At 43.0% G+C, this 15,294-nt stretch overlaps 1 protein-coding gene across 1 annotated transcript in view; it reads right to left on the reverse strand.

Moving 5' to 3' along the window:
* LOC140428408 (phosphatidylinositol 3,4,5-trisphosphate-dependent Rac exchanger 1 protein-like) overlaps window positions 1-15,294 on the reverse strand; it is a 303,808-nt gene that overhangs the window by 121,873 nt on the left and 166,641 nt on the right. Inside the window, exons 10-11 of the mRNA XM_072514826.1 lie at window positions 10,372-10,519; window positions 8,066-8,166 (exon numbers count right to left, since the gene is read on the reverse strand). Coding sequence (XP_072370927.1) covers window positions 8,066-8,166; window positions 10,372-10,519 — 249 coding nt within the window. The remainder of the gene's footprint in view (window positions 1-8,065; window positions 8,167-10,371; window positions 10,520-15,294) is intronic.

Here is a 15,294-nt window from a genome sequence, read left to right on the forward strand (position 1 = left end):
AGAGAATAAAGTTGAATTTCTTGGAATAACAGTGCAACCTAAAATCCACTGCCTTTTTCTTTGAAGAACTTTTAAGAATATAATCCATGTTCACAGCACAGGTTAAGGAGAGGTGGTTGATTTCAATAGGAAGGATAAGGAGGTTGCATCCTACTTGGGTGAAGCTACGGTCGTCATAGTCCCAGGTGACCATAAGCTTTCCCTTTGAGGGGGAGAGCTGACTCGTGGTGATTTAACCTGAGGATCACCACACCTCAGGTGACGGACAAGGTTGAGAAGGCAGGGCCTTCATGAATAACCTCGTTCGGTGTGGGAATTGAACCCGCGCTGCTGACTTCGCTCTGCATCACGAACCAGCTATTTAGCCAAGTGAGCTAAACCCACCCTCACTTGGGTAATAGGAGTCTAAATGAGTGGAGGTGCAAAAGGAATCTAGCGATGCAGATACACCAGTGCTGAATTAGTGATCGGTTAATAAGGGCATTAAACAAAAAAGGCAAACCAAGCACTGGGTGTGAGGGATAGAAGTGAAAAGTGGCACATTTGTTAAACTTGTACAGAATCATGGTCAGATTATGCCTAGTTCTGAATACAGTTCTGATCTTCACATTACAAAAATATACAGAGGCATTGGAAAACGTGCCAATCATTTTGGAAGGAATATATCAGAACTGACGCAATATAGCCATCAGGAAAAGCTGACTGGGTTGGGAGCTTTTGCTCAAAGACAAAGGCTGTGGTAATATGCAATAGAGATATTTTGTAAAATAGTGTAGTTGTAAAGTAATTTCTTCATTTATGCCAAGTCCAGAACATAGGAACAGGAGTAGGCCATTCAGCCGCTCAAATCTGCTCCTCCATTTAATGAGATCATGGCAGATCTCAGATTTAATGTTAACAACTGATCTAGCATCAATTGCCATTTGTGGAAGAGAGTTCCAAACCTCTACCACCCTTGAAATGCTTCCCATCATCTCTCCTGTATGATCTGGCCCTAATTTTTAGACTATGCGCCGTAGTTCTAGAATCTTCAACTAGCAGAAACAGTTTATCTTTACCTACATGGTCTTTTCCTATTAATATCTTGAAGACTTCGATCAGAACTCCCCTCAACCTTCTGAATTCTAGAAAAACAGGCCTAATTTGTATCATCTCTCCTCTTAACTTAACCCCTGAAGTCCAGACATCATCTTGTAAACCAAGTGTACTCCCTTCCAAGGCCAACATATCCATCCTAATATGTGGTGTCCAAATCTGCTCACAGTACTCCAAATGGAGTCTTACCAGGGTTTTGTAAAGCTGCAGCATAATGTCAGTGTCTTTATACTCGAGTCATCTAGATATAAAGGCCAGCATTCCATTAGCCTTCTTGATTACTTTCTGCACTTGTTCATGGCATTTTCAAAATCTATGCATCTGAACCCCCAAGTTTCTTTCGACATCCAATGAGATTAGCTTCATACCATCTAGAAAGTACCCCAATCTATCATTTTAAGTCTAAAATAGATAACCTCACACATGCTTACATTGAAATCCATCTGCTACAGTTTTGCCCATTCACCTAGTCTATCAATATCCTTTTGTAATTTTGTGCTATCGTCCAATGCCACTCAACGTCGTGCCATCAGCTAATGTGGATATGTGACTTTCTATGCCCTTATCCAAGTCATTAATGAATAATGTGAACAATTGACGCCCTAACACAGGTCCTGTGGGACATTACTAACCACAGAACTGAATCATAAATATATTGCCATAAATAAATTCAATGGGAGACTCCGGAAAAAATAGCAACCAAACAGCAGCAAGAATGTGGAGTAAATCAAATCAAATAATTGGAATGGTTAAAGGGACTAGCACACATGCAAGTAAGGAGATAGAAGATAAACACAAGGGAGAAAAGAATAGAGGATATGCTATTACGGTTATATGAAGCTTGGTGGGAAGAGGTTTCAATGGCACATTAACCACCAATATAGATCAGTTAGGACAAAGCTCATTTTGTACTGTAGATAATGCGATTCTGCCCAAGTGAGAAAATGTATGTTTCTACCCCATCCAGCCCTATTAAAACTGTAGTTTACTCATAAAACTGTATCAGTCAACAACTGTGCTTCTTTGGTTTAACATAGAAATATGTGCACATTTATCGACTGAAGGAAAGTGTATCATTTGGATTAATTTTCAAACAATTAGCTCGTCATGGCACTAGTCTTTGATTTTCAATATTAAAATCTAAAAACATTCAACAACCCAGCTGGTCTACCCTACCTCAGGGCCATCTTTTGGCTACATATTGTGAAGGTATTAAACCAACTTAACATTTTTTGGATTTTCAGAGAGATGTTTCAGGTAAAGTGAAGAATCTCAACTACATCACTTTGAAAAAGTACAATTTGAATTTATAGGTGGTTGTCAATGTAGTAAAAGGCACCAAGCACATCACAGCAGCATCATTAAAACAAATTTGACACCAAGCCAAATAAGATACTATTTGGACTATTTGGACAAATGATCAAAACCTTGGTCAAGGAGGTATGTTTTAAGGAGCCCCTTTAGAGGAGGAGAGAGGAGAAGAGAGATGGAGAAATTTAGATAAAATTTCAGAGCTTCAGGCTCATGCTGCTGAAGGCATGAACACCTTGAATGAACGGCGAAGTCATGAAGACATGAATGTTGGAGCAATGGAAATTGAAGATGCACAAGAGGTCAGCACAGAGCGGCGTAGATATCTCGCCAACTTGTGGGGAGTCAGAGATAGGAAGGGATGAGACAATGATTGGATATTAAAATTGATGGCAATGCTCTAAATTTAAAGCTATCATCTATAAATCAGTAGATCAAAGATCAAAGAACAAAGAAAAGTACAGCACAGAAACAGGCCCTTAGGCGCCCCAAGCCTGCGCCGACCATATTGGCTGTCGAACCTAAAACCTTCTACACTTCCGGGGTCCGTATCCCTCTATTCCCATCCTATTCATGTATTTGTCAAGACACCCCTTAAATGTCAGTATCGTACCTGCTTCCACCACCTCCTCAGGCAGTGGCTTCCAGGCAACCTCTACCTTGTGTGTTAAAAAGGTACTTTTATATCAGCCATTCCATCATGTAAAGTTGCTCCTCTCTTGCTCCATTTTTTTTTTGTTCATGGGATGTGGGCATCGCTGGCTGAGCCAGAATTTATTGCCCATCCTGGATGTCATTCAAGAGTCAACCACATTGCTGTGTGTCTGGAGTCACATATAGACCAGACCAAGTAAGGACGACAGATTTCCTTCCCTAAAGAACACTATTGAACCAGATGGGTTTTTGCGACAGATGACAATGGTTTCATGGTCATCATTAGACTTTTAATTCCAGATTTTTTTATTGAATTCAAATTTCATCATATGCTAGGGTGCGATTCAAACCTGGGTCCCCAGAGCATGACTCTGGGTCCCTGGATTACTGGTCCAGCAACAGTACTACTACGCCACTACCTCTCCAACATTCCTCTGCAAGTCAGTGGAGGCAAGATGGCTAACCACCAATTACACCCAAATAAATAAAATGTATTCTAAGTTCGGAACACTATGTGCAAGTGAAAGGCTTGCATCTCTCCCTGCCCAATGGTGCAATTGCATCAGAAGTATTGAACTTCAATGTCCTCACTTTTTTGCTTCTACAATTATTTAGTTTTAAAATCAAGCTGCCAATTTTTTTGTTTTTGGCCAAGCATCCCCATTGATATCTTATCTTCGTCACCTATAATTGTGCTCCTTGCCCCCCAGTTCCCACCTAGTACTTTAGAATATTGTTGAATACAACTACAGATAGTGACTGATCTACCTCTTTCAGTCCCGAGAAGAGACAATATTTCCATTTAGCTCTCAATTATTCTTCAATCCAACATCAAGGCTGGTAGAAAGCTCCGAGTTGGATCAACGGTACCCTGTTCTACTACATTGTGTGGCTTTCACTGGAGTATAACCAGCTGGCTCCTTGTGCACTCTTGGCAATCCCTAGATACAGACTAGAAAGAGTCAGCTTCTCTGGGTTGAGTGGAATAAAGTCCCTATTTTCCTTTATTCATGGGATATGGGTCTCACTGACTAATGCAGCATTTATTTTTCATCCATAATTTCCCTCAAGAAGGTGGCATAGAACTGCCTTTCTTGGCCCATAGGGTGTAACACAGCCGCAGTGCTGTTAGGGAGGGAGTTTCAGGATTCTGGTGAGTTTACATGGTCCACATCAGATGAACAGCAGCTTCCTTTGTCGATTTCTCAGTGGCTTAGCTTGGACACTATAGGACAGTGATGGCTTTTAGCACATGTCAGATATTGGCTTCCAAATGCAAAACTACCTGCAATTTCTCACCACTCCCTTTGTTCTTTACAGAGACGATCACAGTCATGAAATGTCTCAATACATCATTAGAACTCCAGAGTGACACTTGTCTCAAACCAGTGAAGAACTTGATCCAAAATCAACTATTTCACAGAATCCACAGCAAGGAGACAGGTCCTTCGGTCCAATCTGGTCCATGCCAACCAAAACACCCATCTAAGCTAACCCCTTTTGCCTGCATTTGGCCCATATCCCTCTAAACCTTTCCTATCGATGTACCTGTCCAAATGTCTTTTAAATGTTGTCAATGTCATTGCCTCAACCACTTCCTCCAGCAGCTCATTCCACATGCATACCACCCTCTGTGTAAAAAGATTGCTCCTCAGGGTCCCAATAATTCTTTCCCCATTTAACATTTGGTGCACAAAACCAAAAGAACGGCAGAACTTGGTTAATTGGCTGTGAGAGTTTTTCTACACCTGGGATTTTCTCAAATTCCAGGCCAATTTGAGTCAACCCTTAAAAAAAAATCAAATCACTCTACTTCATTTCTGCCATATCATTAGGGTAGGCACAACTACTTCAAGTAGAATGTTATGCATGAAACAGACTACTGAACTCTCAAAATCTACATGTGTCTTCTTTCTCGGGGTACAAGTTGAACCTGGACAAGAGTGAGTACTTTGTGGTGTCTCGGCCGGGGGTGGGGGCAGGGGTGGGGGGGCTGCCAGTCCGTAGAACAGGGACTCATTTTAGGTATCTGGGGGTGCAGGTTGCCCAGGAGTGGGGGAGGCTTCGCAGGTACAACATCACTAGTTTGGTGGGGAGAGTGAAAGCCGATCTGACAAGGTGGGACAGCCTTCCTCTGTCACTGGCAGGGTGGGTACAGGCGGTTAAAATGAATGTGTTGCCACGATTCCAGTTTATTTTTCAATGCCTACCGATTTTCCTGCCAAAGTCTTTTTTCAGGGAGATTGAGAGAAGGATTACCTCATTCATATGGGGAGGGAAGGTGGCCAGAGTGAGAAAGGTGCTGCTACAGAGGGGAAGGCAGGCAGGGGGTCTCCCAAACCTGATTTATTACTACTGGGTGGCGAATGTGGAGAAAGTGCAGAGCTGGGTCAGAGGGGTTGATTCTCAGTGGGTCAGAATGGAGGAGAGTTTATGCAGGGGGTCGGGGCTGAAGGCACTTACAACAGCGCCGCTCCCGATAGCTCCAGGGAAATATTCAGGGAGTCCGGTAATAATAGCTTCATTGAAAGTCTGGAGGCAGTTTCGCCAACACTTCAGGTTGGGTTTAGGGTCAACGGAAATGCCGATTCGGGGGAACCACAGATTTGAGCCAGGGAGGTGGGATGGAAGATTTCGGAAATGGGAAGAGAAGGGGATTAAGACGCTAAAAGATTTGTTTCTTCGGGGTCAGTTTGCAGGATTGAGGGAGCTGGAAGCGAAGTATGGGCTAGAGCAGGGAGAAGAGTTTAGGTACATGCAGGTTCGGGATTTTGCCAGGAAGGAGATACCGAGCTTCCCAGAGGAACCGGCCTCCACATTGCTGGAGGTGGTGTTGACGACAAGGGGACTGGAGATGGGGGCAGTGTCAGCGGTGTACGGAGCTATTCTGGAAGAGGATAAGGCACCACTGGAAGGGATCAAAGCAAAGTGGGAGGAAGAGCTGGGTGAGGTTATAGAGGAGGGGGTCTGGTGTGAGGTGCTCCGGAGAGTGAATGCCTCCATCTCATGTGCGAAGTTGTGGCTGATACAGCTGAAGCTGGTATATCGAGCGCACCTCATGAGGGAGAGGATGAGCCAATTTTTTGAAGGAGTAGAGGATGTGTGTGAGCGTTGCAGGGGGGGGCCGCTAATCACGTTCATATGTTTTGGTCCTGTCCAAAGCTAAGGGAGTACGGGAAGGAGGTGTTTAGGGTAATTTCCAAGGTGGTGCGTGTGAAACTGGACCAGGGTCCCCAGGAGGCCATATTCGGGGTGTCAGACCAGCCAGGGTTGGAAACGGGAGCGGAGGTAGATATCATAGCCTTCGCCTCGTTGATCGCCCGAAGGCGGATCCTGCTGGGATGGAGAGCAGTCTCTCCACCCAGTGCCCTGGTGTGGCGGGGGACCTGTTGGAATACTTGACCCTTGAGAAGGTTAAGTTCGAACTGAGGGGAACTCGGAAGGGTTCTACAAGTCATGGGCACTATTTATTATGCACTTTCAAGAACTGGATAACATCGAACATTAGTTGGGGGGGTTGTGGGGCGGGGGGGGGGGGTTGTGTAGATTAAGGGTGACGATGGATAATCCCGGATTCCTTTTTGTCATTTGTTCATGTAAACATGCGGGCTGAGGTTTGGGGGTTGGTGGGCAGATGGGATCGTTGTTATTATGGAGATTGCCATATCTTGCTGATTATGTTTTATTGTTGATGGGTGTAAATGCGGGAGAAAATGGGAAAAAGGAGAATAAAAATATTATTATTTTTTTAAATCTACATGTGTCTCACTCTTCAACCAACCTCACTGATCTCACCGTCCTACTCATGTTGTAGACTCAAATAAAAATATTGTCTGAAGGTGAATATTAAAGAATGAACTATTTAGCAGTATTTTGGAGGCTGAAAACTCTACATTCTGTTCCACTCTTGCACAAGGACAACTTTACGAAGCTTTGCATATAATTATTAACTTTGCATCTTGTGATAACTTTTCATGTTTGTGATGTAATGTCAGATTGTGTCTTTCAAGTTGGAAAACCATCAACATGGATCCTCAGCATTCTTCTTCTTCAGCAATCATTCATTAATGAGTATGATTGTCCAGCTAAGAAACTCCGTTGTTACTGGTCATGGGTTCTTGCATGACTGATGACCGATCTAGAGCCGCATCATCAATCGCACACTTGGCAGGTGTTTTCAGGAGGTGGGTTCAGTCCTTCGACTCTAGATCGCGGGTATTCCTTTCTCAGGCTCCTTTTCTGGGCCTCCTCTTGACATTGGGTGTCCTCGAAGAATTGTGTCCTTTCAAGCTCGAAGTTCCTCCAAGTAGGTCTACTCTGAGCAACACCCATTAACCAATACAACCAAGAAGTTCAATTTAGTCACTCTTCATCTTGCTGTTTGGGGATATAACAACACACAAATTGGCTATGGGTGCGAGTTGAATTGTGGGAATAGTGTTGAATTTCACATTATTATATTGGTTGAATCAATGAAAACTAAAATTGGGTATGGCGTAGAAATTAGATGAACAGTCCCAGCCAATTTCCCACCATATGGGTCAGTTCCAAATTTTAAGACACAGATGTCTGGCTCTGTGTTGTGTGCATGTGCCCAACTGGGCATTGGGAGGGGGGGAAAGTATGTTTTAAATGTATTACCCACATTCTACACCTTATAAGATATTGCACAATGCTGACATATTCACAACAAGACATGTATGACTCTGCACTATGAGGAGATATTCAACAGGCACTGCATTTTGCATCGACGGAAAAAAATATTTCATTTTCTAATGCGAGCACAATTTTTATGTATTTCATAACAACTCGAGTGAATCTGACAACTGGAGTTAATAGGCTTTCCCTTTAAATTGAAGCTGTATTCACTCATTGCCAGTAAATTTGTCCCGTTCATTTGAGATGGATCATTTCAAGGCACATCATTAACAGCTGCCTCAAACCCAGAAGAATGGCACAGCCTTCCTTTGCAATGCATTTTAAAACTTTGCATGAATGTACTCACCATGATGAATGATGCCATTCTCAAGCAACGCTTGACCCAGATTCACGCCTTCCTCGGCTTTACTGATCTCTCCTATTTCCATCAGCCAGGAAACAAACTCACTGGAAAAAAATATTGCCAAGAATGTCACACAATTAGCATAAAAGACAGGCAAGTAGTTATCTCCAGTGTGCATGGCTGCCACAACTGCGCTTATTAGCACATTTACGGCTTACATTCAATACAAAACTTCATTTCAAATGTTGATAGATAATCTGATTAAAAACTGAAATTTGTAGAAGTCTCAAGGTATTAAATAAATTACAACCCATCATAAATGAGGACATAGCTTAAAACACTCAAAAGTCTATCATTTTAATTGGATAATTAAAAATGCTTTAAAATGAAACTTTTGTAATAAATTAGTTATTGTAAGTGAATGTCTTCAGTCAACAAGTAAGCTACTGTGGATATAAAACCTTTTCTTGAAGCTGTGTGTTCCATTCTGAGAGCTACTTGTCATCTAGAGTACATAAACCCAAGAGTTGCTTTGGCACAATTCATGAGTCTTGACAAGTGCCTAATTCTTAAACAGTTGAGGCTTCTTTTATGTTGAATTTGGTCCACAGCCAGGCTACACTTTTTCCAGAGGCCAGAAACAAAATTTCACTTTTCATTCGTCCAAATATCACCTTACTGCACACAACACATGGTGACTGCAAGCACACACAAATTACGTGCAAAGGTTAAACGTTTCACAATTTAAATCATATTGAAGGCTTGATGAAATATTCCTTTAAACATTTCAAGTCTGGTTACTTGATTTTGTAGCTTAGTTGAACCAAAAAGGGACACTTAGACAGAAAGGATCACATTTATACCATCAGCATCGGGGCTGGTTTAGCACAGTGGGCTAAGACAGCTGGCTTGTAATGTAGAACAAGACCAGCAGTTCAGTTCCCTTACCAGCCTCCCTGAACAGGTGCCGGAATATGGCGACTAGGGGCTTTTCACAGTAACTTCATTGAAGCCTACTTGTGACAATAAGTGATTATTATTATTAGTAGTAGTAGTAGCAGTTCTCACACAGAGGAAAAAGTGTACTTCAGTCACAGGCAGATAGTAAATGAATATCAAAACCAGTTGACGTTTTCATTATTAGAGAGTGTCTTCTGAAATAAAAAGTACCGAATTTGGGGCAAACAGGGGAATATGTAGTCCATTGATGGTGAAGTTGAAACAAAGACACAGAAACATTGAAATTATGAGCATTCGGCCCTTTGAGCCTGCTCCGCCATTCAATATGATTATGGCTGATCCTCTATCTCAAATGCCATATTCCTGCTTTCTCCCCATACCCATTGATGCCATTAAAATCTAAAACTAAACTCTTTCTTAAATACTGTGACTTGGCCTCCACATCCTTCTGTGGTAGAGAATCCCACAGATTTATTGCCCTTTGAATGAAGAAATCTTTCCTCATATCAGTTCTAAATGGTCTACACCGTATCCAGAGATAGCCCACAGTTAGATTTTCATCTCCCCATTTGGGGCACTAATTTGGTTCAAGATGCATCTATTTAAATCTTTAATTTCAGTTAGTACCATCTGACCATTTCAGTCTTTATGCAAAGATTCAGTTAAAATTCAAAGATGGACTATTTCACAAATGTAAGTAATACTTATAATTAATAGCAGGAAAAAGCACAGAAATCCTTTAAAGAACAATTTAAGGTTCTTGCAATATATGAATGAGACCATGGGTAATGCAGTTCTCAGGGTGTCTTCCACTCATGCAATAAACTGTCATTTCATTATCTATCATGATTAAGCACCAGGGATCTTACATTCTTTGAATCCAATATAATTGGCAAGATACCCTGTGTGCAAGTTGTACTTTGTAAGGAGCAGATAAGACCAAACAATTATCATATTCAGCACGATGCAAGCAATCTATAATATGCAATAAGTTTTATTTATTACATAATGCTGTTTATGATTGTAGCGTGTGCTGGATAAAGATCCAGTCAACCTCGGTCACTCACAAGCTGTACGCGCAGTAATAAGTTTTAAAAATCAAAATATTCAAATGTTCTCACTGCAATTTTTAAATCAGTGTAATGGAAAATATGTGGCTTTGTTGCATTATGCAATCTGCGTTCAGACTCCAGTTATGATAAAAGTGATTAATTATTGTAGCAATGTCTACGCAATTAGGACCCATCAAATTATATCTCATTTGGCAAACCAAAATGACGTAGACAGGAAATCAAGTGTAAAGTCTTTCAAGTCGCATGAATATGACATGAAAATTGATGTTGCCATACCTGCCAAAAAAGCACTTTGGGACAATAGACAGCTTTCTCCTCCGGTCCTTTATAAGGTTTCCTTTCCTGCCCATCATCATTGTATAGAGCTTCTCTCCCTTCTCCGAGATCATGACATACGCATCACGCTCCATGCCCAACTTGAGACCTAGAAATCAACGGTTAGAGAACATCACACAACCAATTCAAAGAACATTTGTGGCAGTGAATTAGTTCAGTTTGTGCATTGTTGAAAATGTGAAACAAATTAAGTATTCTACGTAGATTCTAATATCTTTGAATACAAATGAGCATTTTTTTTTTTTAAATTATAGCTTTTGGTTCCATTTGATGCAACCACTACTCAGCAGCACAATTCAAAAACAGTCAGTCTCACTAGTTAGAGACGGGAAGTTACAAGTGGAGTAAATATATAGTTAGATGTAGGGAAGGTTCCCTTCACAGTTTCATCAATGTGCCGGCACCTGCCTCCAAAGCGCATACTGTACAATAATCTAACCCATTATACTTCAGAAGTTCGACTGCAGTTCTTGGTTTATAAAACAAGTCCAAACAGTTTTGTTCAACATTCAGCATTCCAAGGGATGCAATACAAAGACCTCCTCGGATTGTAAATGATATCCACGATCAAACAGATGGATTATTAGCAGAAAAACAAAAGTGCAGGTGGAAAGAAATGTGAAGAGTCACCACACCTCAGGCGAGGGGCAAGGTTAAGATGGCAGGCCTTCATGGATAACCTCAGCCGGTAGGAAACTGAACCTGTGCTGCTGGTCTTGCCCTGCATCATGATCCAGCTGTTTAGCCAACTGAGGTAACCGGCCCCCAATTCTACTACGTAGAACTACTATGTATTATTACTATGCAGTACATTTTAACACAGTAACCCGCCCAAGAGATTTCACAGGAGCATAATCAGACAAAGAGACAATGATCCAGTTAAAAGGAGGAGAAATTAGGACTTACACATCAAAGCTCAGTCAGATGTGGTTTTACAGTGCTTTAAAAGGGAAACGAGGTGGGAGAGGCAAAGAGGTTGAGGGAGGGAACTTCAAACTGAACAATAGGGTGATACTCACTCGACATTATGCAGCAAGGCTTGCAGTGCTAAGTCCTCAGAGGCTGCATAATGTAGCTGGTTAAGCACAATAGTATGTGAAAATGAAATGAAAATTGTTTATTGTCACAAGTAGGCTTCAAATGAAGTTACTGTTAGGGGCTTTTAAAGCCCCTAGTCGCCACATTCCGGCGCCTGTTCGGGGAGGCTGATACGGGAATTGAACCGTGCTGCTGGCCTGCCTTGGTCTGCTTTCAAAGCCAGCGATTTAGTCTGGTGCTAAACAGCCCCTGTATGTAAACACTAAGGGAGATTAACAGGCCTGGACTCTGTCAACCTGCATGCAAGTTCTCTGAATTCAGGCAATTGAGGGTTGTTTCTATGGAGAAAAGGTACTCCCCATCAAGCAAACAGAAACTCCTTGGTTATTTTCTCAGGCGCTTGAATTGGAAACTCAGTGATGGATTTTATCACATGTCAAACATTCAGATGTGCTTTCAAAACCTCAACATTTGGAATCTAACCTGATAAGTGTAACAATGACATAATATTGGGGTGGGGATTAGTTTTGGAGGGGGGGCAGTTTCAGAGGGATACTTACTGGGAGGAGCTGTGCAGACCAAATTTGGCAAATCCTAACATTGACCAAATTCTAACATGGCCACTTCCCACAGCAATCAGTGAAAAATCAAAAAAGAAAGAATCTTTGCTTTTCTTTCCCCTCTTAGCCTAGTACACTAGAGATCAACTCTATTGTACCAACTGTTACAAAGAACAAAGAAATGTACAGTACAGGAACAGGCCCTTTGGCCCTCCAAGCCCGTGCCGACCATGCTGCCCGACTAAACTACAATCTTCTACACTTCCTGGGTCCGTATCCCTCTATTCCCATCCTATTCATGTATTTGTCAAGATGCCCCTTAAATGTCACTATTGTCCCTGCTTCCATCACCTCCTCCGGTAGCGAGTTCCAGGCACCCACTACCCTCTGCGTAAAAAACTTGCCTCGTACATCTACTCTAAACCTTGCCCCTCTCACCTTAAACCTATGCCCCCTAGTAATTGACCCCTCTACCCTGGGGAAAAGCCTCTGACTATCCACTCTGTCTATGTCCCTCATAATTTTGTATACCTCTATCAGGTCGCCCCTCAACCTCCTTCGTTCCAGTGAGAACAAACCGAGTTTATTCAACCGCTCCTCATAGCTAATGCCCTCCATACCAGGCAACATTCTGGTAAATCTCTTCTGCACCCTCTCTAAAGCCTCCACATCCTTCTGGTAGTGTGGCGACCAGAATTAAACACTATACTCCAAGTGTGGCCTAACTAAGGTTCTATACAGCTGCAACATGACTTGCCAATTCTTATACTCAATGCCCCGCCCGGCCAATGAAGGCAAGCATGCCGTATGCCTTCTTGACTACCTTCTCCACCTGTGTTGCCCCTTTCAATGACCTGTGGACCTGTACTCCTAGATCTCTTTGACTTTCAATACTCTCGAGGGTTCAACCATTCACTGTATATTCCCTACCTGCATTAGACCTTCCAAAATGCATTACCTCACATTTGTCCGGATTCAACTCCATCTGCCATCTCTCCGCCCAAGTCTCCAAACAATCTAAATCCTGCCGTATCCTCCGACAGTCCTCATCGCTATCCGCAATTCCACCAAACTTTGTGTCGTCTGCAAACTTACTAATCAGACCAGTTACATTTTCCTCCAAATCATTTATATATACTACAAAGAGCAAAGGTCCCAGCACTGATTCCTGTGGAACACCACTGGTCACAGCCCTCCAATTAGAAAAGCATCCTTCCATTGCTACTCTCTGCCTTCTATGGCCTAGCCAGTTCTGTATCCACCTTGCCAGCTCACCCCTGATCCCGTGTGACTTCACCTTTTGTACTAGTCTACCATGAGGGACCTTGTCAAAGGCCTTACTGAAGTCCTTATAGACAACATCCACTGCCCTACCTGCATCAATCATCTTAGTGACCTCCTCGAAAAACTCTATCAAGTTAGTGAGACACGACCTTCCCTTCACAAAACTGTGCTGCCTCTCACTAATACGTCCATTTGCGTCCAAATGGGAATAGATCCTGTCTCGAAGAATTCTCTCCAGTAATTTCCCTACCACTGAAGTAAGGCTCACCGGCCTGTAGTTCCCGGGATTATCCTTGCTACCCTTCTTAAACAGAGGAACAACATTGGCTATTCTCCAGTCCTCCGGGACATCCCCTGAAGACAGCGAGGATCCAAAGATTTCTGTCAAGGCCTCAGCAATTTCCTCTCCAGCCTCCTTCAGTATTCTGGGGTAGATCCCATCAGGCCCTGGGGACTTATCTACCTTAATATTTTTTAAGACGCCCAACACCTCGTCTTTTTGGATCTCAATGTGACCCAGGCTATCTACACACCCTGCTCCAGACTCAACATCTACCAATTTCTTATCTTTGGTGAATACTGATGCAAAGTATTCATTTAGTACCTCGCCCCTTCCTCTGGCTCCACACATAGATTCCCTTGCCTATCCTTCAGTGGGCCAACCCTTTCCCTGGCTACCCTCTTGCTTTTTATGTACGTGTAAAAAGCCTTGGGATTTTCCTTAACCCTATTTGCCAATGACTTTTCGTGACCCCTTCTAGCCCTCCTGACTCCTTGCTTAAGTTCCTTCCTACTTTCCTTATATTCCACGCAGGCTTCGTCTGTTCCCAGCCTTTTAGCCCTGACAAATGCCTCCTTTTTCTTTTTGACGAGGCCTACAATATCTCTCGTCATCCAAGGTGCCCGAAAATTGCCGTATTTATCCTTCTTCCTCACAGGAACATGCCGGTCCTGAATTCCTTTCAAGTGCCACTTGAAAGCCTCCCACATGTCAGATGTTGATTTGCCCTCAAACATCCGCCCCCAATCTATGTTCTTCAGTTCCCGCCTAATATTGTTATAATTAGCCTTCCCCCAATTTAGCACATTCATCCTAGGACCACTCTTATCCTTGTCCACCAGTACTTTAAAACTTACTGAATTGTGGTCACTGTTACCGAAATGCTCCCCTACTAAAACATCTACCACCTGGCCGGGCTCATTCCCCAATACCAGGTCCAGTACCGCCCCTTCCCTAGTTGGACTGTCTACATATTGTTTTAAGAAGCCCTCCTGGATGCTCCTTACAAACTCCGCCCCGTCTAAGCCCCTGGCACTAAGTGAGTCCCAGTCAATATTGGGGAAGTTGAAGTCTCCCATCACCACAACCCTGTTGTTTTTACTCTTTTCCAAAATCTGTCTACCTATCTGCTCCTCTATCTCCCGCTGGCTGTTGGGAGGCCTGTAGTAAACCCCCAACATTGTGACTGCACCCTTCTTATTCCTGATCTCTACCCATATAGCCTCACTGCCCTCTGAGGTGTCCTCCCGCAGTACAGCTGTGATATTCTCCCGAACCAGTAGCGCAACTCCGCCCCCCCCCTTTCCCCTCTATCCCGCCTGAAACATCTAAATCCTGGAACGTTTAGCTGCCAATCCTGCCCTTCCCTCAACCAGGTCTCTGTAATGGCAACAACATCATAGTTCCAAGTACTAATCCAAGCTCTAAGTTCATCTGCCTTACCCGTGATACTTCTCGCATTAAAACATATGCACTTCAGGCCACCAAACCCGCTGTGTTCAGCAACTTCTCCCTGTCTGCTCTGCCTCAGAGCCACACTGTCCCTATTCCCTAGTTCTCCCTCAATGCTCTCACCTTCTGACCTATTGCTCCCGTGCCCACCCCCCTGCCATACTAGTTTAAACCCTCCTGTGTGACACTAGCAAACCTCGCGGCCAGGATATTTATGCCTCTCCGGTTTAGATGCAACCCGTCCTTCTT

Source organism: Scyliorhinus torazame, chromosome 8, assembly GCF_047496885.1.
Source record: "Scyliorhinus torazame isolate Kashiwa2021f chromosome 8, sScyTor2.1, whole genome shotgun sequence".
Classification (NCBI taxonomy): Eukaryota; Metazoa; Chordata; class Chondrichthyes; order Carcharhiniformes; family Scyliorhinidae; genus Scyliorhinus; species Scyliorhinus torazame.